Here is a 26,317-nt window from a genome sequence, read left to right as displayed (position 1 = left end):
TACGTAATCAGATATCAGACTTTTGCATTCGACACATCAGCCTTCCAACCCTCTCGTAACTCTTTGTGTCCTGTTTTCGCAAAAACATCTTTTACCTTCCTTCTCATAGACTTTATCGTTTACGTTACTTTTCGATGGCAAGTAGTAACTCATACCAATGCAAAGACTCGTAATACTAACTTATTCTCTCATTAGGGTCAAGCACCGTCAACCGGAGCAAGTGGTCCTGGCGGCAATAAGAAGAACCACAAGGACAACAAGGAGAAGGTGAACTGTCCTCTTTCTTTGACTAGCAACAATAGCATTAATCCCTAGGTTACAGCCCAAATGGGAACCGCCAGTGCCCACTCGTATCGGTAAGAAGAAGAAGCGTGGTCCCGATGCCTCGTCGAGACTCCCCGCTGTCTACCCTACCACTCGTTGTAAATTGAAACTCCTAAAGTTGGAGAGAATTCAAGACTACCTGTTAATGGAAGAGGAGTTTGTCTCCAGTCAAGCATCTCATTCCGGCGAGGATCGAACAGCGGATGACCGTTCTCGCGTTGATGAGTTGAGAGGTTCACCAATGGGCGTCGGTACCCTAGAAGAGATCATCGATGACGACCACGCCATTGTGTCTCAGGGAGGTGGATCGGAATACTATGTGGGAATAATGTCTTTTGTTGATAAAGATTTGCTTGAGCCCGGATGTTCCGTCCTTCTTCATCACAAAACTCATGCCGTAGTCGGTGTTCTTGCCGATGACACCGACCCAATGGTCTCTGTAATGAAACTGGATAAGGCTCCTACGGAAAGTTATGCGGACATTGGTGGATTGGAAAGTCAAATTCAAGAAATCAAGGAATCTGTCGAACTTCCGCTCACTCATCCTGAACTCTACGAAGAAATGGGAATCCGTCCACCTAAAGGCGTCATTCTCTATGGCGTACCTGGCACTGGTAAAACCCTCCTTGCCAAAGCCGTCGCTAACCAAACTTCTGCAACATTCCTTCGTATTGTTGGATCCGAGCTCATTCAGAAATATCTTGGTGACGGTCCCAAACTCGTGCGAGAATTATTTCGGGTAGCAGAAGAAAACTCTCCAAGTATTGTATTCATTGATGAAATTGATGCGATAGGCACAAAGCGATATGATTCAACCTCAAGCGGTGAGCGGGAAATTCAACGCACAATGCTTGAATTACTCAATCAACTGGATGGCTTTGATACGCGTGGTGATGTCAAGGTCATCATGGCAACGAATAAGGTATCTCAAATTACTGCATAGGTTGACTTACATATGATTAACGAGTTTTAGATTGAAAGCCTTGATCCAGCTCTAATTCGTCCTGGCCGAATAGATAGAAAAATAGGCAAGCATTATCAAATAGAAGACCTTGTCTGCTCCTAACATTTCACGCAGAGTTTCCTCTTCCTGACACGAAAACGAAGAGGCATATTTTTAAACTTCATACTTCTCGAATGTCTCTGGCCGATGACGTGGATCTAGAGGAGCTAGTCATGACAAAGGACGAGCTGTCTGGAGCAGACATCAAGGCCGTTTGCAGTAAGTACACCTTGTCAAGAACCCGCTAATTTTCAGCCGAGGCTGGTTTGTTGGCTTTGCGAGAGAGACGAATGCGCGTCACAAAAGTGGTGAGTGCCGGTCTTTGCCCTAATTATAGAAATGCTGATAATTCATTCAGGATTTTACAAGTGCGCGAGAAAAAATTCTTTATGGCAAGGACGAAAACACCGTGGGTTATTGCGACTATTTCCTCGCTGACTTTGTAGCCTGCTGGGTTGTATTTATGAAAAGCTGGAAGGGGAATACAGATGAGCAAATACCAGGTTTGATGCATCATACATATTCACAAAGTTACTATCGTACATATAATGTCTTCCAACTCATTTATTATGCTTGAATTATCTTGAAATGTTTATTTTTCACTTAGGTTTTTGAATGGATAATTTTCATTAGTGAGCAAAGTATGTTTGTCAGTAATTCATTCATATTAAATTGCCTTCATGAATAACAATGTTCAATTAAGTTCTCCCAGCGATAATTTTATAATTGTGCTAGAAAAAACAGGATAACATTTGCCAACACGAATTTGCGTGTGTTCTCAAGACATCTTATTTTGATTTTCCACTTTTTTTCATTCCTTTACATTAAATTATCATTTCTAACTGGCTACTTTCAGCTTTCTCCCATCCAACCAACATATACGTATAGCTTACTTGATGATGTTTGGTGGAAACAGCACGAGGGCTCAAACATCCACAGCTACTCGAAGGTATGTAAAGAGCGGGTGTCCAAGCCAAATAACGTAGATACAAAGCTGAATATCCACAAAACGTTACTAGACTTATGAAAGAATACAAAGACCTTACTTCAGATCCGCTCCAAGATACGATTACCGCAGGTCCAGTCTCCGAGGATAACATGTTGGAATGGGAGGCTCTCATCCAAGGTCCAGAAGGTACACCATACGTAAATTTTTTGTTGATACTTACCATCGGCGGTTTCTAAATAAGCTTGTTGCTTTAGGAAGGTGGCGTCTTTGCTGCTAAACTAATTTTCGTAGGTGTGATAGAATGTGAAGGTAGGCATAATTGACTCACAGATCCTAGCCCTCTGACTATCCGTTAAATCCTTTTACTATGACCTTTGAACCCCCCCTCTTACATCCCAACAGTCAGTTGAGTTGAGATCGTCTTTGGTCTAGTAATAATCGTAATAGCAGTCTATCCAAATGGTCTTGTGTGTATATCTATCCTACATCCACCAGGAGACGATCCCCTTCAATACGAATCAGCTTCAGAACGATGGTCTCCGGTGCAAGGGGTCAGAAGCGTCTTACTCAGTGTCCTGAGTATGCTTGCTGAACCCAATATTGAGAGCGGCGCCAATATTGAGGTGAGCATCATTTTATTTAATACATTACATGGCTGGCTTTTGACTAACCATCGCAGTGCTGTAAACTATATCGGGATAACAGACAAGAATTTGAAAGACAAGTACGTGAGCAAGTAAAGAGTCTTTTGGGTATATAGTTGCAGATGTCACATGATTGGACATGTGCCAAAGCCGCGGCCCACATTCATGTCTACTCTGTGTCTTGGTGATATCCAGCCCTACGCATCTCACCCAACCTTCTTCTAGCAGCTCCAAGCTCCTTCTCTAATTTAAGAATTTCCACTTGCTGTTCCATCTCTCGTACTTTGAACTCGTGTGAGGGCATTGACTTATAATCAATAGCATCATTGTCTCCTTGTTTGTTAGAGATGAGCTTAACTTGCTTGACCAGCGCTTTGCAGGCATCTGTGACGGCCTTGGCAGCGAGCTCCAAACGTTGTTGAGTTTTTGACATGAGAGAAGCTTTGACTCGAGATGCAGCAACGAGTTGAGCGGTTGCTGCCGATACCTCGTTAGAAGCTACAATTAACTGTTCCAGAGAATGTGTGCCAGATATGACACCATCGGCGCTCTCAATCAACAAGCCGGTGGCATATGCTACGGCCTTTGCAGCTGATATGAGGCCTTCTGTCCATCGATTGTTTCTCTTGTAAAATTGTTGCGTGGTACTAGTCCCTTTACCTTCTCTCACAATTTCTTCCTGGCTTTCTGTGGCAGCTTGAATAAGACGGCCAATGGCATTAGTAATGGCTAGTGTCGCTCCAAGAATGGCATCGTGAACTTGTATGTCAAGCAAGTCATATTTGCCCGTATCTCTAGGTCTCGCCATGAGAACCTGGATGCGCTGAGTAGCCTCTTCAATAGCTCTCGCCGCATTCTGCATTTCTTGAGTCACGATATCACCAATATCGCCGTTGGCCTGAGCCAAAGTGGTTTTGGATTTTGGTATAAAGTTCTCTATAATTTCAGACAGCTTGAACAATGCGCTTCGTGTTTCTGCATTGTTCCTTAGCGCCACTTCCTCGTTCCTTCCGCCAGCCAGAAGACGGAAAGATTGAAGATTCAGGAAGAATCTGTATCCGGCATCACCAGACTCTTTGGCTACTTTGACTAGTTTTTCAGAAGCATCGTCCGTCTCAGCAAATCGGGTGATACCCTTAGAACTGACAAGCGTTTCACAAAGAGCTTGAGCAAATTCGTTTGCCGTTTTGATGACATCAACTTGACCTCCTCCGCTTTTCTTTTCAAGATACAAGTTGAATGTGGAAGCAAACTCTGTAGCGTTCGTCATTGCCTTCTCAATCATTGATAAAGTATATTCAGGAGTAGCTGTAGTGTTGCCGTTTTGCATTGGTGCCTCCAGCTCGTAGATGGCGTCGTCCACTTTCTGCATGCACGCCTGGAGGATGGAATCGATAATGGCATTGAGCTCTTTGCGATGATCAAGGATGAGGGTGTCAACTTGAGCATCAAACGCTTGACTCGTATCACCTTGCATCTGTTGGATGTTAGTTTCGTATGAAACGCTATTCGCAATGGGCTTACAAGCTTGAGATCTGCGAGTTCCTTCAGAGTAGAATCCATCCCTTCTTGCATAATCAATAGCTCTTGTTCCTTCTCATCCATGACATGTTGAGCCTCAGCCTGTTTATCATCCAGTTTTCGCAGCAAATCATCAATTTGCGTTTGCTTGGCCTATTTGCTTGTCAATTGGAATAAAGACATCAGGTAGAAACGTCTAACTTACACGTAATGAATCCTCCAACTCATTAAGCTGACGATTGTATCTTGCCATAATATCTGACACCTCAGAGCTCTTGTGACGCGAGGCATCCTCGGCGCGCTCGTTAGCAAATGCAAGTTCTCTCTTGACGCGATCCATATCTTCTCGATGACTCTACTCGGTTTTTAGTGGCAACTCGTGAACAAAGATATCAATGTTCTTGCTTACCGACTTGATACGATCTAGGTCATACCTGGTCCTATCTCTGTTTCTGATCATATCTGCTAGCTCTAAATTTTTAGCCTTAATATCTCTTTCCATTCTCTCCATCTTATCAATGGCCTCTTGAGCGGAGTTGGCCTTGAGCTGGAAACCCTTGCTCTTGTTGAGCAGATCAAGATGTTCGGAACGAAGTTGTGAATACAGTTTGGCAAGAGCTTCGTATTTGTTTTTCCAAGTTTCAATTTGTTGCTGAAGTTGAGCAATAAGCTCGTCTTTGGCAGATAATTGAGCGCCGACATTCACTCCAATAGATCCTAATTCTTGTTCTAAGGCCTTTACACGGCGATCGTACTGCTCCAATAACATTTGATCACGTTCATACTGCCCTCGCATGGCAAGCATTTCTTGCTGAAGCTGAGCCGCTTGACCTGCCTGTTGCTGACTCCATTGTTGGTTCATCTGATCGCGAAGAAGTTGCTCTTGAAGCTGTTGTTGTGCTTGAGCCTCACGCTCCTTCTGTAGTCTTTGGGCTTCGGCATACTCGGCTTCTTGACGGCGCTTTTCCTCTTCTTGACGTCTTTGATCAGATTCCCTCTGAGCTATAAGAGCGGCTTGCTTTCTCTCATAATCTTCTAGCATACGACGCTGCTCATCAATTTCACCTTGTGTTGGCTGGGGAGACCCTGATCGAGGAGTTTCTTTCCTCTCCGGACGCTTATCGGTCGTGGGTCTTTCAGGAAGTTCAGGTGCAACGCCATTATCGGTTAGATTAGGAGGTTCCTGTTTTATCAGTCAAATTCTAATCCACTATAACTCACCTGACCAAGTTTGGGCACATTGATCAGACCGGTGAGATATTTGAGGTTACTGCATTCATAGTAGAAGCGTCTTAAATTGAAGTGTTGAGCACTATAACGTTCCCGCAGAGGGAGCAGAGCACCGTCGCCATCAGTTCCTATGGTCCTTGAAATCAGAAATAGCAAAAAGTGGGGCAAATGTCACTAACTTCGATGCATTGCGCGAAGCATACTGGTGATAAACTTGTAGATTCCAAAGCTTTCCTTGACAAGCGGAACAAGAGCTGAGATACGGCATTCATTGTTTGACGAGCCACGGAAGTGAGTAAAAATCAGCTTTTGAAAAGACTCAATCTGGTCTTGAAGAGTCATCAGGTCGGTGATCGTTTCATAACTACAAAATCCCATTAACATGATTATGACTTGGTAGACTCACCCTTCGTTCGGATCATCAATATTTTTCAAGCTAATGTACTCTTCGTATTCAAAAAGACCGTTGAACTCTGGATGGTGTCGATGGAACCGCAATTTGGCGAGAAGGAAAAAAGTATATGCTTTTATAAGAGCACCATAGCCCCTGCCACTTTCACCAACTGTTCTGCCACATGTCTCAAGCCATCCGGTTTGCGAGTGCGCCTCCTTGAGTGTCTAAAAATCAATGAACATGTGTCTTACTGGTCCTCAGGTATGGAAACTTACAATCGGATGGCCCTCTTGCAAGAGTTTATGCACAACAATCAATGCTTTGAAGCTTTGGACCTCATCTGACAAAATTGGCTGGGTTCTCAAGCCGTTCCAGACAGATAGTGAAGAGTGATAGTCCCAAGTGTATACAATGCACTCTGGTTGTCAGCCTTGCGTCAAATAATAGATACCTACTTCTGACATGTTTCTGTTCTAAGAGTTGAGTGTCAATTCTATTATGTGGGAATATGAAGCAACACCTACTGGGAGCAGTTTCTTCTGGACTCGTTGCTTTCTTGATACTAACTGTAAGTTCTGATTCCGTCTTGTCTTTATCCACCGGTCTTGTTGGCTGATGCTCTGCTCCTCTGGCTGCAGCCCTCACTGTTGGATAGTCGTCATAGTCAGCATTGTGACGACCAAACCTAGCACAAGTGTCAATCAGTTCAATTTTGAGCTGTCAGCTAACTTACATGGTCAGCTAGATTGAATCTAGTTGTATAGTAGTGAAGTGCTAGATAAAGATAATCAAAATCCGATTAACTATCTGTCTGATAGATGTTCAAATGTGATGAGGTGCAACGTGAATAAGTTTAGATGACGTTGTGAATGAGGCCGTGCCTAATTTCAGAACAAAACTGTTCGACAACGCTTGAGTTAGGCGCGCTCACGCTGCGTCCTTAGCAACAATTTGTTTACAATTGTCTCTATTCAAGGATTACGACAATTACTTCTTAGGCGCTTTTCATCAGCGTTATTCACAGTCTTCACCTTTACCTATTACTCTGGGGCCAAAAATACGCTTTACGAAATCATCTCTGCCCCCCTTGCTTCATGGATGGCACCATTCGACCTCGATGCCTGCATCGATCGTCTTCGCAACAAACAGCTTCTAGGAGAGGCTCTCATTCGCGAGATATGCGAAAAGACAAAAGAGATATTAATGCGCGAGAGCAATGTTGTACATGTGTCATCGCCAGTCACCGTTGTGGGAGATATACACGGGCAATTCCACGATCTGATAGAGATTTTCAGAATTGGTGGACCTGCACCTACGACCAATTATCTTTTTCTCGGTACGTTCAGCTATCGAAATATTCACCAACCAACTCAAAATTTGATGTCAGGTGACTATGTTGATCGAGGATTACATTCGGTTGAAACTATATCGCTCCTCACTTGTCTTAAACTTCGTTATCCTGAGCGTATTCAGCTCATTCGAGGCAATCATGAGTCGCGAGCTGTCACTCAGGTTAGTAGTCATATGAGCAGAGCGCGTGATGAGAAACCGCAAAAGAGGACTCTGAGGCTATGAATGCCCATGGAGATCGCTTGTATGGAGGTCTGTGGTATACTCTATAACTAGCAGGAACCCACCTCTATACAAGTAACAGAGAACGGAAATCTGATGCTTGTAACTTTTCTTCCCAGAATCAAGCTGACAATATCAGACTTATGGTTTCTATCTTGAATGCACCAGAAAATACGGCTCCTCGGCAGTTTGGCAATATTTTACCGACATGTTTGACTTTCTCACACTTAGTGTTGTGATCGATAACGACATCTTTTGTGTACACGGTGGCTTGAGTCCTTCAATTCATCAAATTGACCAAATCAAGGTCTTGGATAGATTTAGAGAAATACCACACGAAGGACCTATGGCGGATTTAGTGTGGTCCGACCCCGACCCAGAGAAGGAAGACTTCGCAATAAGTCCTAGGTAATATATTTGATTGTTTACAAAGTATATCTGATATGTCGCTAACAGAGGATTAGAGGAGCCGGTTACACGTTTGGTGCATCTATTGTCAAAAAGTTCCTTCATTTGAACGACATGAATCATGTATTACGAGCTCATCAGCTTTGCATGGAAGGATATTCTGTATTATACAACGACCAGCTTAGTACGGTATGGAGTGCGCCTAATTATTGTTATAGGTGAGTGGTTTGTCTGTTATGGCTGGCAATATTGACTGGCTCCAGATGCGGCAATATGGCAAGTATACTCGAAGTCTCTCCAGGAGGCAGACGGTTCTTCAATGTTTTTGATGCAGCTCCAGAAAACGAAGTGAGTTGATAACATTCTTGTTGCTTCTCACTATTTACATAAAGCAATAGCGTGACGGGCCAAATCAACAACAGCCAGGAAATGTAAACAACATCTCATACGAATATAAATAATAGCTAACTTTGCTACAGCAGATCGAATATTTCCTATAATTTTTAATTTCTCTGCATGGCATCGTATACTTACCGTTTTATGGCTTTAAACAAATCATTGTTCAAGTCAAGATTCCCACCAATTGTTGCCTTTTTTCTTCCTTTATGACGTTTAGTTATCCATGACTTCCTTTATCTACATCTGAAACTTCTAGATTCTACTTGCTGCCTCTCACATGGACAATGGGAGCTTTGTTTGCGTGGAAATCACACAATGATCACTCATGGCAAAAGCCCCGCATGTGTTTGGGATTGAGATAGATATAATTTGTATCCTTTTGCCAATTCCACTTGTAAGACAGGTTCATTCTTGGTCAAGAATATGATTGATGACATTCACGTCATGAAGCTCAATGAGGCTAGATTTTGTTTACATTAGTAGCACAGGTCAATAAGGAATCTTGATCTAATTGATAACACCTTACAGCGTCAAAACATGCATTTGAACCATAGGACTAGGTGCAAGCACATGTGTAAAGCATTGACACCGCCAGATGTAATGCCTCTGTCCCGCATAAACAACCTAGCAGCAAAATTGGCATGTCGTTAGACAGCTGCCAAGGTTATCCACGCTCTTTGTAACAAGATATTACGTTGTGAGCACGTCCAACCAACGGTGGTATGAGGCGGCCAACGGCGTACATGTTTCTGGGATACTAAGGCTTTCCAAACTAAACTCAATAACCTGAGATGGGACTGATTGTTTGAACAAAGAGCAAGGTATATGAAACACACAGGAAGGAATGGAATGCTCTTAACAGTAACGTAGCCTGTCTTGAAAGAATAAGTACGTTACTCATCTATCGATAAACAATCTGTCCATGTTTAGCGCTTACGGGACTCTACTATTAGTAATATATGTTCTAATGGCGTCTTCTTAATCTTGAGACAGAGCTTGGCCCCACAACAGACCGCCTTCAAAAACGATAGACCTACATGGAGGCTTGGTAGAATATCACAGGTGATTGCTTTGGAATCAAACTGAAAGAGTGATATAATCTACTCAATGTTGGAACGATGCCATAGCACTTCCTATACCATTTAATTTATATAATATTAAGACTGAGCACTTAGTTTAAATGTTGTTACGTAATAAATAAAACCCGAGAGTGTCGGCTTCGGCGTTTAGACTTTCCTTTTTTAACTAAGTAATCTCAAACTGTTAATAACATTCAAAACCGCCACACTGAGATTCTTCCGGGAAATCTGATCCAGCTAGACTTAGTCGAGTTTGTTGCTTCTCAATAATCGGTTTCCTCATCCCTCAATAAACCAAAAAAGGTCAGTAGTTGTACCCTAATTTTCATGCCCGCACAGTGTTAAGACAAGCATCACAGATGGCTCGTTCTAAGCCTATCGCACCCAACGTCGGTCGCCTCTCCCGTAGCCAGGTTGCCGCCAAGCGAGGTCTCTTCAAGGGTGAGTGATGGATAAACTGAGATTGCAAGAGAAATTGAGCAACGATGGATTCTAATGTGTTGTGTTGTTGCAGGAAAGAAGACCGCCGTTACTCCAGCCAAGACCGAGGCCCCCGCATTCACGGAGAAGAAAGTTGGAGGCAAGGCGAACGGCGAGAAGCGATTGGTTCCTACTGAAAAGGCCTCCAAATGGTACCCAGCTGAGGATGTTCGAAAGCCTAAGGTCTCTCGCAAAACTCCGGGGAAGACTGTCTTGCGATCTAGCATCACTCCTGGTACTGTTCTGATCCTTCTTGCTGGTCGATTTTCTGGCAAGCGAGTCGTTTTTCTCAAGCAGCTTGATTCAGGTTTGCTTTTGGTTAACGGCCCTCACAAGTTAGTCATTCCTTAGTAGCCTTTTCAAGAATAAAGCACTGACTCTGTTATAGACTCAACGGCGTTCCCCTTCGACGAGTAAGCCAGGCCTATGTCATTGCTACCTCCACCAAGGTCGACATCTCCTCTGTATCTATTCCTGAATCTATCAACGACGCTTATTTCACCAAGGCTAAAGCTGCTGGTTCTTCCAATGAGGAGGAATTCTTCGGCGACAACAAGGAGAAAAAGGCATTCCCTGAAGAGAAGAAGGCTGAGCAGAAGGTAGGTTGTACCATTGTATTGATTGTCTCAGGCCACCGCTGATGTTTTATGACAGGCTGTTGATGCTGCTCTCCTTGCCTCCATCAAGAAGGTTGAGAACTTGGCCAAATACTTGAAGTCTTCGTGGGGTCTTTCTAAGGGTGACCGATTCCACGAGCTCAAATTCTAGGCACTTAATGGGATTTGAGATGCATGTATCACAGCACGGCTACGCTACACGATTACTGTTACAACCAAGAAGCCCATCCTACATACATAGCACCCTATGGCTAAGTCAGCGAGCCGATCCCCTGTGTACAAGTCGACAAAGGTGATGGTAAAGATGCTAATTAAGAACGTACAAGGAGAGCAGGAGAAGTCGCTTGTTTGATGAGGGCATCCACTTGACTAGGAATGGAGACAATTGTACCTTCGTCCATGATGCCTCTAAGTTTACGCTTTATAGGCTGAAGGTTTCTGTCCGCTGAGTTTCGAATGTCTTTATCTGACTTGGAGCGTCCCTGGATAAATTTAGCTGAATGTGTCCACCAAAAGAACTTACAATTCTAGCCCATTCAACCAAAGGATCATGCACAAAGGCCTCTAGGACACTCATGAGTGAATCACTATTAGATCGAAGAATGTCCATTGTAATCTCTGCAGCCTTCCGGTATACGCCTATGTCCATCAGTAAAGTATGGCAATTTTTTGCTCACCCTCTACGCCAGTCACTCCAAGAGCATCTACCATATTGTGGGTCAACCTGAAAGGTACTCGCTCTGGTATTTCGAATGTCTTGCCCTACATAATGTCAGTAATTACAAACGACTATAGACACAAGAGTTTCTTCACTTTATCAAAAAGACAATTGAGATCCACATGCACTGTATCGCCTGACAATCCGTCAAATAGAATGTTTTCGCCATGTCGATCTCCAAGACTGTAGAAGTTTGAGCATGGCCTCATAAACACTGGTAATATATGAGGCTGCACCCACCCTAAAACATATCCTATCATTGACATCACAGCCAATGTACGACTGTAAGCTAATCTACTCGCCAACCACGCCGAAGGCTCCGGCCAAGTTGATAAAAACCATTCGTGGAATACTGTTGGTTGGTATCTATGAGTGAGTTAGTAAATCATCTCGCTATAACTTTCACAGAAAGTTTGATGACTAACCTCGGCAAAACTGTCTCTTTAAAGATTTTGGTAAGACTTTCAGGATTCCTGCTTCTTGCTGATTCTATGGCGCCATATATGTCATTGTGCTAGTGTTGTCACATCAGTACGATAGATCCCATTCAGCCGAGTGTTGAACTTACGAAGATTTTCCTGCCGTGACGTGCATATCCTTTTTCTAATATGCTCTTCAGAGCATGAGTGTTTGACACCCATTCTAGGAGTCCACACTCCTCATTTAAAGGCATGACTGCATACGTGCGAACGTCTGACATCAGCTTTTGGTTGCATTACTCGTTTCTTACAGAGCTGTCGCCTTCGGGACTCAGAAGCGCTCTTGAGTAACTTGTTGATCATTGTATTTAGATCCATGAGGCGAGCATCTTTTCGTAAATCATCATGTGGTTTACAGAGAAAAGAGTATTTCCTCCCATCATTGCCGATGAATACAAGCTTCTTAGGTCTTTGTAAGGAGGGCATGATTTCGACACGGTCGTCAACATCTAATCGTTAGCTTTGTCACAACAATACAATGCTCACCCAGAATCTCGACCGGTGTGTTGGGGAATGGATGGTGTGTTTTTACTGTCTCCGATGATATAGGTAGACTACAAGTAAGAGCATCTTGCAGGGGCAGAATCATTTTGGTAGGTAGTGCTTTTTGGACATAGCTGAAATGATTCCGAATAGATTTTTCTCTTTTCTTATCTTCCACCTTGTCGTCCGTGAATTTGAGTAACGCTGACGAAAACCGGTCGGCATCTTTGATCATTGAAGCAGCATTCTTCTCTGGTCAAAATGTGGTGCTACTCATAGGACTCACTGTTGCTCGATCTAGGACTTCTCTACAGGTCTGTCGCCTTTCATTCCGACGAGACTGCATAACACCAACCATTGGCCACAACGCTTGCTGCGGATAATCCATAATGACACGGGACATGATGCCTCGCAAGATTTTGAAAACATCTCTATTAGGGTGAACGATACGTGAGACAATCTGTGGGAATGCAGTAAAAAACTATATGATATCAGTCTGCGTCTCCCTATCAAAACATACTTGGTACGCAGGTAGATTTTCGGCGCAGTCTTGGATGATACGATGAATTTTCTTGAGGAAACGCGCAACATCGTTGTTTCTATCCTCAACTATCAGTGATGTCCCACTTTTTATTTACATGCTGTGCACTTCTTGCCATCTTTCACTTCTCCTATGTCTAGCCATAAGGTCAGCATTCTAGGCATAGTTTGATAGATGTATTTGACACCATGCTTTAGTGCTAAAGCATAATAATGACAAGTATGATAATGACATTGTAGTCTGGGGAAAGGAGAAACTAGTTAGAAATCGCGTATTGATGGCATTGGGTGTGCTTACTTTGGGACGGAGTCCGATGATATGGTGTCATAATAATGTCCCAAATGATAATAAGGAGATTCCAGGCTATGGCGACGTCAAGCCTTTCTTTTGCAGACAACAAACAATAACTGCTTACTTATCACATAAGCTAATAGCTTCAGTATATCGAGTGATTATCTCATTCGGTTCGAACCTGTCTGTTTCATTTGCCCATCTCGCAACCAATAATACAGCCTGATCAGAATTTCGTTAATTGTAAATAAAAAAAAACATTTCAGAATCTCCTTCACCTTTGCCAGATTTTTTCCCCATGCTGCTTTCTCGTACTCTGTCATTTGGGTTCCAGGGTACTCTTTTCTCATGGGCGACAGGGTGTTCTCCAGATCTGTCAAAGCTTTGAACACACTGCCTTGCGCTCTTCGAAGCTTCGCCTGCTGTACGAAAGCAAAAGGAGCATCCGCTTCTTTTGATTGGAGTGTAGCACTATAAGCAGTCTGTTCATAGCCTGCCTTCCTTGCAATTTTAGAACTTAGAATCCAAGCATCTCCGATTTCAGAATTAAGCGATGGAGTATTCATAAGGCCGTAAGCTGTGCGTCGAATACTGAGAATGGCCTCACGAGTACGGAAAGCGGGAGAAGTGGTATGGAACCTCGCGTCCAGAGACTCGTTCAGCCTGCGGACAGCTTCTTGTACAACACGGTTACGGTTGATGCCTCTAGGAGTAGTTTCGATGACTAACTTTGCTTTGTAAATCATTGAGACTTCGTGCGTGAGGTGCAGTTGTAACAAAGATTCGTACATTGAGCTGTAACCTTTGCCAGTAATACCTGACCCTATGTCGCGACGTACATGAGCAAGAACGGATGCCAGATCGCCATTTTCATGTAAAGCCAATAGTGCTTGTCCTATTGGAGGACAGTCGACACCAACTTGACGAACGGTATCCCAATCGCCGATGATCCAAGCTGCTTCGGCTGCGAATGGAGCCAATTCCGTGGACCAGTCTGGCCGACGGCTTATGACTCCTCGAATATGTGTACGCAAGGTGTCTAAATGTCAGCTGACGTGAAAACCTCAAAACCTACCATAATGACCAAGATTTCGCAAACATTTGAGTAGTCCAACGTGCAATGTGACATCATCTGGGGACTGTTGCAGTCTAACTTCCCAGCAGCTTTGCGCAGACGTCCACCTTCCAGTACTTTCATGCTCTCGAATTTGATGTTCTAGCGATGGCGAAATGACATATGCCGAGACGCCTTCCATTCCATCCGGCTCATCAAGCTCAGCATAGATTTGATGTAGTCTTTCGTAATAAGTTTGCAGCTCTGTGTTGTCCTTTTTGTCGCTTTTGAGTTGTACTATTCGTTCTTCAAAGCTCCTGAGAGATCGAGCATAGGCCCTGCTTTGCAAAGCTGCATGAGCCATTAACTCAGTCTCAATACTCGAAAGAACTCCTTCAATAATTTTGCTTCTTCCTCTGCGCTCTAGCTGAGCATTGTCGACTCTTTGTAAACGTAACCATTTGCTCAGGTGGTCCATTAAATCAAAGATGACTTGGGCACTTAGAAAACGTCTGTCCGCCGGCCCTCTAGGATGTACTTGATCCTGCAGAACAGTATTAATTTCCAGACATATCTCTTCGCTATATTCAGGGACGCCAGAAAGGAGAACATTGAGTACCAAGTGGGGAAGAATATGATGCGCGACAGTGACATCCTGATTCCTTAATACACCTCGAAATACACCGAAGACAGCTTTACTATCAGTTATAGTGCGATCTGTCCCTTCTGTCAGCATAATCTTGCCAATCAGATCAGTTGCCCAACGTTGCAACCATTCTCGATAGGTCGGAGCGCTGGAATATATCGGATATGAGAACGTTCGAATATCGCCATATGTCATTGAGAACCGAGAGCCAAGTAGAGGTGTAAGGGTTTCTAACTGGTCTTTTGGTAGACTCTGCCATCTGTCACGTACTGTCGCATCCACCTGATTGACTGAGTGAATGACATGGAGGGAAAACCCACAAAATTTTAACAATTCCTGGATAGCATAAGCAAGATGTGTTTGGTGCTTTGTGTCGTTTGTAGCACGAAACGCATCCACAAGTAGATCACGCACAAGATGAATGGCAAAATTGAGAGATTCTTGATGGTCCGCAAAATTAGAAGCAAGAGTAACAGTACCGCTCTCAGTATGAAATCCAAGTCGATCAGGGTCAAGTGCTCCAACAATTGCCATACATTCGTAGCTCAAGTCTCTCAATTTCTGAAAGTCCCCATCCCTTACTGCGGCTGAAAACAGAGTAGACATTAGCCGAGCTGTGATAGGAGCAAACGTATCGCCCTGGGCAAGGCTCAAAACATCGTTCTGGTGGTTCAACAAAAACAGCATCAGCTCGTTCATGGAGGCCGTGGAAATCGCTTCGTTTTTGCTAGCCACTCGATCGAGAATCCTGCTGATCTGGTCGCTTATCGTTCCTTTTTTTCGTTGAGAGGTCAGCAATGAAGCCGCATGTCTCAGTTCCGGGATGTGGTCCATCCCCACAATCTCTTGCACAAATTGACTAAGATCCTTTGCATTATCTGCGATCTCATTGATTATTCCGACAGCCACAGCCTTTGCCTCTTTGTCAAATGTTGGCCAATTTGCTACCAGAGCGCCTGTCGTTCGACCAACAAACGGGCCAACATCTGCATATTTCAAAGTAAAGGTGAAAGTAGCCCAAGTATTGAGTGTTTCTTGGCGAAGCTCTTTGATACTTAATGTGCTTTGAAGACTTGCCATAATTTGAGGTGAAAAAGATGCCATAGAGTCTCCTACTAATCGAATTAATGCTCCCAGACTCCGGATTATTTTCCTTTTTGACTCTACTGTCTTTCTCCCCAGTACATCATGCAACATGTCATTAATTTGTGAAATAACGCCCAACATGTACGGTTTGAGAAATGCCCCCAAATCTGCGCTGCTGGGACATTGAATTTCTCTTGCTCGATTCAAGGCAGTTTTAGCTGCCTTTTTGATAGTTTTGTCTTGATCGCCCAATTCAACAACAAGTATCACGATGAAATCAACCATGCAAGCAGTCATCAAAGTCTCGACAGTGATTGATGGCGGTGGGTTCCTTGTTGAAACTGTCACCTTGTGGAAAAGCTTAACAAAAAAAGAAAGGCTAGTAGACGTTTGTTGTGGATGAAGAAAGAGGTGTCCCAAGATATAGGGCATATTGTCCACCAGTAGCATGCCCAAACTATTTTTGGTGATGCTTGCAATTTGTTGAAGAGCGTCATAATTGCGCAAAAGCACGAGGGCAGGTAGAGTATGCTGTAGGGTAGTTTGAAAGAAGTTTTGACGTGTTGATCCAATAAATTGCATAGTCTCGGAAACCATCTCAGGAGAGCATACATTCTCAGCAAGAAGAACACTGATAGACTCGATGAATGGTGAAAGAAGAGTATATGGCGTCTTGTGATGATGCTTCGCAAGGTTAATGAGCTATTATGTGTCAGTGTTTGCGCTTATAGAGATTTATACACTGACTTCTGTAAAAGCCAGGCTTCTCAGAGGAGTACATGGTGATCCTAGTTGTTTCAACAAGAGCTGTAAAATCAAACAGAGAATATTACTTTGGGCTTGTCTCCCGAAATCGCCTAAGATGAATATTGCTATTTCTCCAGTGAATGGTACTTTGAGAAGTGTAGAAACCAGATTGATGAGATGCCGCTGGTTTTTGTCTGCAGCTTCTGGGTCATTGTATATATTTTGAGCACCAAAGAGCAAGGAGAGAGCGCGGCCAGACGCCACTCTCACAGGGCGTTCGCGGGATTTCAGTCCTTTGAAAATTGAGTCTAGAATGTCCCCCTTAATGCTTTGTTGCATCACCGAAGTAATACTGCTTCGTGGGATATGCGTCAATATCCTGTTCAAATTGTTCATCATGTTCAGATTCGTAACACCAATTTTAAACCAAAGATTCAGCACATTGGCAGGGAATTGTTGAGGAGAGTCTAACGGAGGATGTTGATGACCTTGTGCCAGGCTATGAATCAATTCTGTCATGTGAGGCGCAAGAGGCGCCAGAGAATAACTAAGATAGATTAGTGCGCGATAATAATTCGGAAACCCACCTCTGCTGTAGTAAGGTTTCCACCACATTTCCTTCTTGTGGAAAACCAGGGAATATCTGATTTAGTTTTTCATGTAAACTCTCCGTATCATCCGTCCTTTTTCTCTTCATTGATAACTTTGCCTCATTTGGATTTTGGTGGTTTCGTAGGTAACTAAGCTTAGTTGAATCGCCCGTCTCATCCCGCAATTTGGTGGCTTCTTTCATCCATCCCTCAATAATATCTCGTCCCAATAGTTCATGGATCACATGAATGCTAAGACGAGGGAGAATTGGGGTCATAAGATGAACGATGGCAGGAAAACCAATATAATCATCTCTGATGCTAAGAGTATCTACTCTTCGATACAAAGTCCACCAAACTTCACTTCGAAGGTATTCATGTACCATTTTCACTCTGTCGTAGAACAACTTGAGTTGCTCGTTTCCAGTTTGACTGTCGACAGCAGATATATTAGCGAGGAATGAACATGCCTTGAGCAATCCCTCTGATCGGTGGTATTGCAGGGCTGTGTTAACTGCTTGTGCATAGGCCACCTGGACTTCGGAAGTTTGTACAAGGCGACTTGCTTCTGAAAGCAGATTGCATGCTGCCAATAAAAATGGTTGAGAGAATGGCAGATCTAACTGGACCACAACAGACACAACCATGAACAGCGACAGACAGTCGTTTGGGACATCGGAGAACTCGAAAAGGCTTGATTCACCTCCTTCATTGATTGCTATCTATCAGTAATGCCCTCTGCACCATGACTCACCTTGACAAAAAGAGATCAAATGCTCCAAAATCTTCGTCGCTCGACTCGGCCCTTTTGCCCATGTATCTTCATCGTCTGGCAAATCCCTTCCCAGTGTTTGTATCAGATAGACAATTGTATCCAACGTATCGACGGAAAGTTCCTGCGCAGTAACTGCTGATGCAATGAGTATCAACCTTGGCAGTAGCCATTGGTAGAACGGCGCTTGCTCGAAGGTGTTGAGTAAGAAGCGGGAAGCAAGCGATGCTTGCCTTTTGATGATAGCAAGGGTATACTTGGCATGCTGAGGGTTTACCGGTCTACTTAGAGACAAAGGTTTAAGAATGCAATGCTCCAAGAGAACCTGAACAAGGTCACCCGGACTAGACTGTCCTTGATGAGCGCCAGATGGAGTGAGACCTTCTCTGAGGAGCTGTGGAAGGAGAGCTTGTAGGTCGGCATTCTCGATATCGTATTGAGATCCGTCAAGAGCCATTATCAGCCTTCCTCCCACCCTTTTCAATGTTGTATGCTATAAGAATAGGAATAGAAAAGTTAATGAAATTGAATCATCTGGTGGAGGCAGTCGCGTCACGGTCCGCGTAGAAATATATATATGACCTTTGATTGATCCCGTTTTTGACTCCGCTTCACTTTCAAGTCTCTTTTCTTGAGATATAAACATTTTTAAACTTTGGACACAAGCAACAATGTCAAAAAAGTCAGATCTTCTCGTCAAAGTACGATTTCTCAACCCCCTACCGAATCCTCCCTTTCCTCCAAAATTGCTCAATGTCGATACAGATATCTCGAGGCTAGGAGAACCATCTTATTTGGATCAGCTCGCAGCGAGCACACCACTGCCAATGCTAGTTGATTCAGAAATGGGGATGCCGCTAGACTTGAATAATTACGATGGTATATGGCACAATCGGACTCAGTGTAAGTTTCTGCCCACCAAACGTGATGCTCATCTAAGCAGCTATCAATCCTGTACCCAACGCAGAACGAGTTCACCATCCTGTCGATTTAGCCTTATTAGCACCTTTCAATCCGCCATCAGTTCGTAATGGAGGAGCTCAAAGTCTTCCTAGTGCGACGGAAGTACCCTGGATGAGAAACTCAAACTACTTGACAAGGAGAAATAATGCGAGACGGAAAGAAGCTGGAGAGACCAAGCGAGAAGAAATTGTGGACGCCTCGACAGCTGCACAGTTGATGGCCATCGAAAAGTCATTCCTTGATATAAATTCCCAAGAAACGACCGAAATCAAGCATCCTGATCCCAAGAAGAAACATCTCAAAGTGGTTAAAGTAGCTTTTTTGATCATCTGGGAAGGGCATATCTTTACTGACCATTCGTCCTTCTCTAGACTTACGATATTCTTCCGGACAGCGAAACCTGGGCTAACAATTATATAATCCTCAGGTTCCCTGAGCGTCCTTCAGCTGCTACAGCATCCGTGAGTTGAAGCTATCATCTACAGAAGCCACCAACACAATTGACATTTTAAAGGCACCCGCTGCTTGCGCATCTTCTCCTCGTTTGTCCAAATCCATGTTACGTCCCATTGTGGAAGATGATCAACAAATGATGGAATTTTATCTTCCTCAAGAAGAAGGCGTTTCACAGCTTGATCAAGCTTATAAGCAAGCAGTGGATGAAGAGCCAATGGAAAAGATTATGCAATTAAATGTGGAAGATCCAACAGACCCACAGATTGATGAAATTTTCCCTGTGAGTATCTGATGTGTGGAAATTTTTGTATCTCATGCTTGTAAGAATGCCTACTACGACCGTATACGTACCTATGAAGTTGTATCTTCGACCGTGCCAAAGAAGGAAGTGCTTGTAGCATTTCAAGAGGAGGATCATAATGACGATATGGAGGGACCCGCACAGAAGAAGCGCAAGGGCGTTTACTACAAGGAAATCAATTTTAAAACTCTACTTAGGAAAACCCGAATAAAAGTAAGCTTCTTTCTAAATATAAGCAATGCTAATTGTCAAGCGACGCGAGGACGATGACCAATCAGACCGATGGGACAAGAGTCGCGTCGGTTTCAGAAAGCCAAACAAAAACGAACTAGAAGCTCGTGAAAAGGCCAAGGTTCAAGTAATTGATCCAACTTGGACAAATGAGCAATTGCGGTTACTTCATGGAGGAGAAAATCTTGCTGAGGGACTAGGTGAGGCTATTGATGACGAGAAGATAGGATTGGACGAAGGCGCCGCGCAAATTGAGCAAGCTGTCCAAGAAGATAGTAATTAAGGATGTGTACTAGTGCATACAACATGTCTTGAGAATCCGAATTTACTCATCTCCGAGTAATTCCCTGATTCTTTGAACTATATCCAAATAGACTGCAGTTGCTGGGCTATCGGGATATTCATCCAAAAAGCTCTCGCCTTGATCACAAGTCCTTCCTATCCTTGGATCCAGAGGAACCTTGCCGAGAACTTCAATCCCGAGTTCTTTTCCCATTGCTTCTGCCCCACCAGTTGTGGGCATAAAGATCTGACTCTCATTCTTACATTTAGGACAAACAAACCCTGACATGTTTTCAACCATGCCAAGAATTGGTATCCCAATTTTTCTGCAGAAATCAATCTCTTTTCGAACGTCCTGTAAAGCCACTTCTTGAGGCGTTGTTATGAGAACTGCACCATCTATGCCGGTTTCCTTGAGGTATTGGATAATTGAGAGATGCTCATCGCTGGTTCCTGGAGGTGTGTCAATGACCATATAATCCAGGTCGTTCCATTCTACGTCTTTGAGGAACTGCTTAATAAGCCCGTTTTTTTTGGGTCCTCTCCAAATCACCGCATCCGATGAAGAAGGAAGCAAGAACCCGATAGACATAACGGCAAGATTATTAAGGGCATACACGGGGGACCATCCTGACGCCGACGTATGAATTGTAGATTTTGAAAGGCCCATGAGAAGTGGTATTGACGGCCCACAAATGTCAATATCCATTAGTCCTGTCTATTCCCTTCAGTCAGCTCTTCGCCTTAGTATTCCGCGAAAACTTACCTGGCACTCCTCATCGGCAGCCAGTGCCCATGACATCCCTGCTGTAAATGTGCTTTTACCGACGCCACCTTTTCCCGAAAGTACCAAGATCTTTCTCTTCACTGAACTCATTCGTTGCCTAATAAATGATAAATCCGGGTCGGGACCTTTGGGTCCTTCTGCACATACTGATTGATTTGGACACCCTTCACAGGCGTCTACTTTTCCAGCCTGTGAAGACTCAGTGCCCTATCAAAGCGACGTGAGCAAAATCAAAGTAAGCAGATCCAAATTGAACGCTTACAGGACAGTGTTGCGGGGCGTTTTCGGGAACTGTGGAGGGAAGAACTGTGGATGGAGGTTTGAGCGGAACTGGCGAAGGTGGTGGATGGGGCTGTTGTGTTGCTATCATCTTGCTCAAATATGTTGCTGTGGATAGAAGATGTAAACAACAAATGATTACTAGTAAGCAGACAAAAAAGTCATTTCGCCACTCAAAAGACACAGTGTCACGTGATCGCGTATGATGAAAAGATAGTTAGATTGTAATACAACGATAAACAGATAGAATCTACAGGTAAGATAAGATATACATTACAAAATGGAGCGCCTTGTGAATCACATAGAAATGGTGAGTCGAAAAGGCATTGTTCGCATCATCTAACATCTTTACAGACCATCCACCCTTCTCAATTACGACCCATACTGCGGGCCTTACTATTTGCTATATTCTTCCACAGGACATTAGACGCAGTTGAACCAGAGACTCTTGAACTGCTTGAGTCTCACATTGTGCGTTTGGATTTTGTTTGTCAGCGCGAATTTTTTAACAAGTATGATGTGTCCAGTCGTGTGCTCCAAATCCCTCTATCCAGCATGAAGTCAATGATAAGATTGAGGAGTTTGTTCAACATTATGTGGATAACGAAAACGACTGCGGTGAGATAGCCGTCGTTTTCCTGCAAAAGAAATCTAGAAAGGGGTGGTTCGCTGTGACAGAGGCAGGTATACACTTGCAATGTACTCTTTTGGACGCTAATCAGTTTCTCTGGTATATAGGAACTAGTTCCGTGGGAAGAGCATCTGATTACTCTCAAGCTTTCCAGTACCACCAAAGTGTCTTCTCCACCTCTTTCTAATGTTTTGCTCAAGACTCTGACATTTTGTCTCCAAAACAAAAGTAACGTCCCTCCTCTGACGGGAAACATGGCAAGTTTCATCATTTTGAAATGGTCAAGGAGCTTATGTTTCTATCGACTAGGATCAACAGAACAGTAACCTTTCGCACCAGGTAAGCGCTTCATCGGTTAATGAATCAATGGTTTATACCTACATGCCTAGATTCTCATAGCGCCCCCATCTCCCGCAGATCTATTCTCTCCTTCTTCACCGCCTACCCACCCCATGCGCCTTACATCTCCGCCCCCTGCACCATTCGCTACACCTACGACAGCTACTGCTCTAGATATAACTAACCCTATACAAGTAACAACCGAGAGCAATAACAGCGCCAAACGGGCCTTATCCCCTACGAGGGCAACGTTGGGGTATTTTGAGCAAGCAAAAGATGGCTTAAAGGCTGTCAGTGCAAAAGCGGGAGCTGGAGTGGGTTGGGGTGGAAGAGCAATGGGTGCGGCTTTTGGCAGGAGTGCTAATGGGTATTGATTATTCTGGGTAGAACTCTGTATAAAACTGGAGATCAAAGAAGGAGAGAGTCTTCGTTGCACAAGATTTTGTCGAGATTTTGGGCTTTGATATCATTGTTCATAGAGCATTTGTTGTATGTGACATTATATTGCAGTCTGTCTGTTGTATGGCCCGATGCCCGTTGATTGTTTTCTAGAATCTTATACTCTGTACAACATTTCATTTTTTGTATTAATTTTTACTTGCGGTAGATGCAAATGACCTTCGATTCAGCAACAAGCCTTTGATAGCCCTCACTTCCTTTCGTACAGCGTCCCATTCTTCTCCGTTGCTTTTGATTTCCCCTTCATCCCTCAAATTTGCACTTAGGCTGCCCAACCCAATCGAATATTTGTGAGATCCCACTCCACTTGTAGGCCTTGCAACAAACAACTGTCGATGTAAATGGGAAGTATACGATTCTAGAGTAGATATGAGGGACGAACGCGTAGTGGATGTCGAGTCCAGTGCAGATGTCAGTTTGCGAAGAGATTGAGAAAGAGAGGTGAGATTTGAAAGGGGGACAAATTTATCATGAGCATCGTCTTTTGCCATTGAAGGATATGAAGATATAGAGGCCGACAACAAGTCAAGCTCACTCAATGAGCCTCCATGCACGTTTTCTGCTGACATCTCGGACTGAGGCCTTTCAATTTCAGAGGCTTCCCTGGAACGACTGTAGAGGACATTTTCTTTGAGCTTTTGCAGCCCTTTCACTATTAATGTCATCCTCTCATTTTGCTGATCCGTTAAAGCTCTTCTCGCTGAGAACGAAGAATGGATAAGAGGAAGGATAAAGAGAGACCAAATGGCAGCAATTGCTGATGAAGTCCCTAGGATGATTGACAGGAGTTGAATAAGCCGTCTGGAAAAGATGGTTAGTGACCGAGAGAAAGGGATTGTCTTGAGTTCATTAGCGCAAGAACAGCTTGCATATGGCTCACATTCACAACAGGAGGGCCTGACCTCTCATAGCCATATGAGTGTATTGTATCGTCATAATATCTTTGTGACCAAGTATCTCCAACTTTTGATATCGCTGTTGAACATGCATTGTCTTTGAGTTCTCCCTGTATAGGATTATCACCTGAGCTCTGGGAGAGCCTGGTTGAATCGGATGAGTAGAAGAGTGGATTAGATATCTCTTTGTTATCGTCCATGGTTTTTGATTAAATGTATTGTAAAAGTTGAAAATGGATCGGATATTCTTTATCTTGAAGAACCGGTCCATTGGCGGCGATCGCCTTTTTGAAAGTTCTTTTTCGTTGTTGATATTTTACTACTCTGTTTAAACAGTCACAACAAAATCAATTCCAAAGTATCCTTTAATGGCAGCAACGACTGCCCATCTTGACTTACACTTGCCCTCGCAAGAGGCATGGACAGCTGGTGAGTGCAGCCTATCAATACCATCATAAGTATGGTAGTCTGTTTCCTGGCTATATTGATGTGTATATTAGAGCCTACCCTGGGCACCAAGCCTGCATCTCAGCCTAATGCACTCCCTGCATTGGAAGAGTACAAGAAGAAAGATGCCAATAAAGGTGCAAGCACAGATAAGTCATAGGCAAATGGAAGCTGAGGTTACACAACAGTCGTCGTCCGGTTCAAGTCGATAGGGTCGGCTCCTGTAATGAAGAACAATGTCTTCAAGGCTACGGCAGGGCACAAATTTCAAGCAGTAATCCAATTCTTGAGACAACAGCTGGGTACCAAGAAGGAGGACTCTTTGGTGAGCTTTATTGCTCTGTTCTTGATAGCCACTAAGTTTGTGACTGGTAGTTTACATATATCAATGCTGCTTTTGCCCCAGCGCCTGATGATACAGTAGGAAATCTATACAAGTCTTTTGGTACGGAAGGCCATCTCATCGTCAATTATAGGTGAGTACGGCATCGTTCTCGTTGACCAGGTACAACTCTAAGCAATTGAAAACAGTAACACTCCAGCTTGGGGATAGAGCCAAAACCGAAAGAAATCTAGATGTGCCGGCTGCTTCATCAACGCATTGTACATTACCATTGTTTTGTGGGTATTGAGAACATATAAAGATGTATTGTATTGCTGCAACTGTAGCAAAAGCTACAACTACAATTAACTATTTTCTAACCAATGGCTACTGTTGCTGTAGAACCCAGTTATTGGTTCTTGCGTAGCATCGTCATCCAACTGTTGTCTAAGAGAAAGATGCAAGAATAGATACATCTACTTCTCAACACATTCCCTTCTCCTAAATTCCCAGTAGCCTGCCCTCATTCTATCATGGCGTCTACCGAGATCCTTAAAGACTTGTCCAGCTGCATCATTCTCGCCTTGTTCAATCAATACGTCGCCCAAATACTCAAGGGCAAGGGGTATAGGTAAAGGTGTATCTTCTGGTAAGGGCTTTGATGGTAATGGAAAACTATAAGAGTCAGGAGTTGTTAAATTAGACTTTTCTGGCTCGGCGGTGTATGGTAAAATAGATGGAAGAAGCGGAGAGAGGGGGAGAGCAAAGTGTCTCAAAAGACCACGAAGGTAATTCCATGCAGAAACGTTGTGAGGTATATAATGAATGGCCTTGAGGGCATAGCTAGAAGGGTGACAATTATAAACGGAAAGTCAAGGATAAATCTGGATCACTCACTCTAGCTCATCTTTCAAGGCTTTTTCTGAAGTATCAGCTGTAGGCCTAGAGACCTTCAAATACCAGCGCCATCCCCAGACACTGTTATTCCGGCCGTCTACTCTAAGCATTTCTGTACACCAAGCGAGCTCCTCTTTCCATTGTTGATCTGATATTCGCCCAAGTGTATGAAAATGAGAGTAAAGCCAATGAAGATAAGCCCAAGTATGATAATTCTTGGGGTCCGGCAATAGCGACTCATGAATATACTCAATTTCAAAGGTAGGATCCTTGGGAGACAGATGGGACAACACAAGTAAACGATGGTGCCTGACCGTATGTCATGAGCATGAAACCAAACGTATAGGCCGCCCATTGTAAATGATAACCCACCAAACCTGGTAGCTCTTTAGGTTTTGAACAGCAAACTCGTTCATCAGTTGTAATTCCTCTTCGAGTGATTTTCCAAGAGCAAGCAAGATAGCAAAACGGTATTGCCTAATCCACCGTTTCAGCTATACACTATGCCGCTATTTGCTTCCAACCTACCATACGGTATAATGTGCGGGGTTCAGGCGAATGATAGTCTCTGTCAATTCCAGAGCTCTCTCAGATTTCTCTCCAGATGCTGAAATGGCACGAAAGTAATTCATGGCGTCCTTGTCTATCACCAATGAGCATCTGTCCAACTGAGTACGATCCTAACCAACACTCTTCAGAATACATAATTGGGACGACGGGATTAGGCCCGTCATTTTGTGGAATGGGCTGGACATCTACCCAAGTACTTCGTTGTGCAAAGGGAATGTAATTTGAAGGCTAGATGTGGGTTAGCAGTCATTCTTTTGTAGACTCAAATATCCTACTGGTATGTCTGTCATCTTCAATAACTTTGAACGGGAAGAGATTTGAGAAGAGCCTTGCTCTTTATATATATATATATGTGATCTTGTCAAAACAATTAAAAAAAACCAGCAACTAAAAGTTCCCAAGAATACAAAAGACTTGCATAATAAGTAAG

At 43.6% G+C, this 26,317-nt stretch overlaps 11 protein-coding genes across 11 annotated transcripts; 6 read left to right on the top strand and 5 right to left on the bottom strand.

Moving 5' to 3' along the window:
- Positions 1–134: 134 nt before the first annotated feature.
- Positions 135–3,036, top strand: L203_101111 (uncharacterized protein; the record flags this gene model as incomplete). Its single annotated transcript, XM_066210557.1, has 14 exons — positions 135–137; positions 196–267; positions 323–938; positions 1,119–1,246; positions 1,298–1,352; positions 1,403–1,546; positions 1,614–1,635; positions 1,686–1,736; positions 2,184–2,276; positions 2,347–2,473; positions 2,531–2,563; positions 2,614–2,677; positions 2,727–2,899; positions 2,956–3,036. 14 exons carry the CDS (start codon positions 135–137, stop codon positions 3,034–3,036), a joined length of 1,662 nt encoding a protein of 553 aa, XP_066066654.1.
- Positions 3,037–3,089: 53 nt separating this feature from the next.
- On the bottom strand, positions 3,090–7,192 carry L203_101110 (uncharacterized protein; the record flags this gene model as incomplete). Its single annotated transcript, XM_066210556.1, has 13 exons — positions 3,090–4,397; positions 4,445–4,594; positions 4,647–4,796; positions 4,851–5,624; positions 5,681–5,799; positions 5,851–6,035; positions 6,078–6,289; positions 6,341–6,405; positions 6,521–6,538; positions 6,590–6,750; positions 6,799–6,806; positions 6,928–6,997; positions 7,134–7,192. The coding sequence occupies 13 exons, from the start codon at positions 7,190–7,192 to the stop codon at positions 3,090–3,092; spliced, it is 3,279 nt and encodes a 1,092-aa protein (XP_066066653.1).
- A 76-nt stretch (positions 7,193–7,268) lies between these two features.
- On the top strand, positions 7,269–8,545 carry L203_101109 (uncharacterized protein; the record flags this gene model as incomplete). The annotated part of the gene is made up of 7 exons (XM_066210555.1): positions 7,269–7,401; positions 7,453–7,577; positions 7,777–8,045; positions 8,102–8,263; positions 8,309–8,393; positions 8,444–8,476; positions 8,525–8,545. The coding sequence occupies 7 exons, from the start codon at positions 7,269–7,271 to the stop codon at positions 8,543–8,545; spliced, it is 828 nt and encodes a 275-aa protein (XP_066066652.1).
- Positions 8,546–9,882: 1,337 nt separating this feature from the next.
- L203_101108 (uncharacterized protein) lies at positions 9,883–10,771 on the top strand (the record flags this gene model as incomplete). Its single annotated transcript, XM_066210554.1, has 4 exons — positions 9,883–9,964; positions 10,038–10,338; positions 10,392–10,602; positions 10,658–10,771. The coding sequence occupies 4 exons, from the start codon at positions 9,883–9,885 to the stop codon at positions 10,769–10,771; spliced, it is 708 nt and encodes a 235-aa protein (XP_066066651.1).
- Positions 10,772–10,829: 58 nt separating this feature from the next.
- On the bottom strand, positions 10,830–18,484 carry L203_101107 (uncharacterized protein; the record flags this gene model as incomplete). Its single annotated transcript, XM_066210553.1, has 20 exons — positions 10,830–10,865; positions 10,944–11,090; positions 11,144–11,238; positions 11,298–11,382; positions 11,434–11,521; positions 11,579–11,704; positions 11,764–11,852; positions 11,907–12,013; positions 12,069–12,266; positions 12,587–12,608; positions 12,656–12,760; positions 12,821–12,899; positions 12,950–13,081; positions 13,139–13,204; positions 13,257–13,354; positions 13,411–14,171; positions 14,232–16,620; positions 16,666–17,164; positions 17,253–17,961; positions 18,010–18,484. The coding sequence occupies 20 exons, from the start codon at positions 18,482–18,484 to the stop codon at positions 10,830–10,832; spliced, it is 6,306 nt and encodes a 2,101-aa protein (XP_066066650.1).
- Positions 18,485–18,698: 214 nt separating this feature from the next.
- L203_101106 (uncharacterized protein) lies at positions 18,699–20,261 on the top strand (the record flags this gene model as incomplete). Its single annotated transcript, XM_066210552.1, has 6 exons — positions 18,699–18,906; positions 18,971–19,302; positions 19,362–19,451; positions 19,505–19,726; positions 19,772–19,960; positions 20,040–20,261. 6 exons carry the CDS (start codon positions 18,699–18,701, stop codon positions 20,259–20,261), a joined length of 1,263 nt encoding a protein of 420 aa, XP_066066649.1.
- A 42-nt stretch (positions 20,262–20,303) lies between these two features.
- L203_101105 (cytosolic Fe-S cluster assembly factor NBP35) lies at positions 20,304–21,417 on the bottom strand (the record flags this gene model as incomplete). The annotated part of the gene is made up of 3 exons (XM_066210551.1): positions 20,304–20,978; positions 21,027–21,254; positions 21,310–21,417. The coding sequence occupies 3 exons, from the start codon at positions 21,415–21,417 to the stop codon at positions 20,304–20,306; spliced, it is 1,011 nt and encodes a 336-aa protein (XP_066066648.1).
- A 189-nt stretch (positions 21,418–21,606) lies between these two features.
- On the top strand, positions 21,607–22,670 carry L203_101104 (uncharacterized protein; the record flags this gene model as incomplete). The annotated part of the gene is made up of 6 exons (XM_066210550.1): positions 21,607–21,636; positions 21,681–21,797; positions 21,854–22,006; positions 22,065–22,214; positions 22,267–22,296; positions 22,347–22,670. 6 exons carry the CDS (start codon positions 21,607–21,609, stop codon positions 22,668–22,670), a joined length of 804 nt encoding a protein of 267 aa, XP_066066647.1.
- Positions 22,671–22,883: 213 nt separating this feature from the next.
- On the bottom strand, positions 22,884–23,851 carry L203_101103 (uncharacterized protein; the record flags this gene model as incomplete). The annotated part of the gene is made up of 2 exons (XM_066210549.1): positions 22,884–23,594; positions 23,636–23,851. 2 exons carry the CDS (start codon positions 23,849–23,851, stop codon positions 22,884–22,886), a joined length of 927 nt encoding a protein of 308 aa, XP_066066646.1.
- A 168-nt stretch (positions 23,852–24,019) lies between these two features.
- L203_101102 (ubiquitin-like protein ATG12) lies at positions 24,020–24,651 on the top strand (the record flags this gene model as incomplete). Its single annotated transcript, XM_066210548.1, has 5 exons — positions 24,020–24,080; positions 24,152–24,235; positions 24,287–24,423; positions 24,474–24,574; positions 24,630–24,651. 5 exons carry the CDS (start codon positions 24,020–24,022, stop codon positions 24,649–24,651), a joined length of 405 nt encoding a protein of 134 aa, XP_066066645.1.
- Positions 24,652–24,896: 245 nt separating this feature from the next.
- L203_101101 (uncharacterized protein) lies at positions 24,897–26,177 on the bottom strand (the record flags this gene model as incomplete). The annotated part of the gene is made up of 6 exons (XM_066210547.1): positions 24,897–25,263; positions 25,318–25,626; positions 25,690–25,794; positions 25,846–25,960; positions 26,007–26,115; positions 26,163–26,177. The coding sequence occupies 6 exons, from the start codon at positions 26,175–26,177 to the stop codon at positions 24,897–24,899; spliced, it is 1,020 nt and encodes a 339-aa protein (XP_066066644.1).
- Between the last annotated feature and the right edge of the window lie 140 nt (positions 26,178–26,317).

The sequence above is a fragment of the Cryptococcus depauperatus genome, chromosome 1, assembly GCF_001720195.1.
Source record: "Cryptococcus depauperatus CBS 7841 chromosome 1, complete sequence".
In the NCBI taxonomy this organism is placed as follows: Eukaryota; Fungi; Basidiomycota; class Tremellomycetes; order Tremellales; family Cryptococcaceae; genus Cryptococcus; species Cryptococcus depauperatus.
This window is presented reverse-complemented; position numbering and strand designations above follow the sequence as displayed.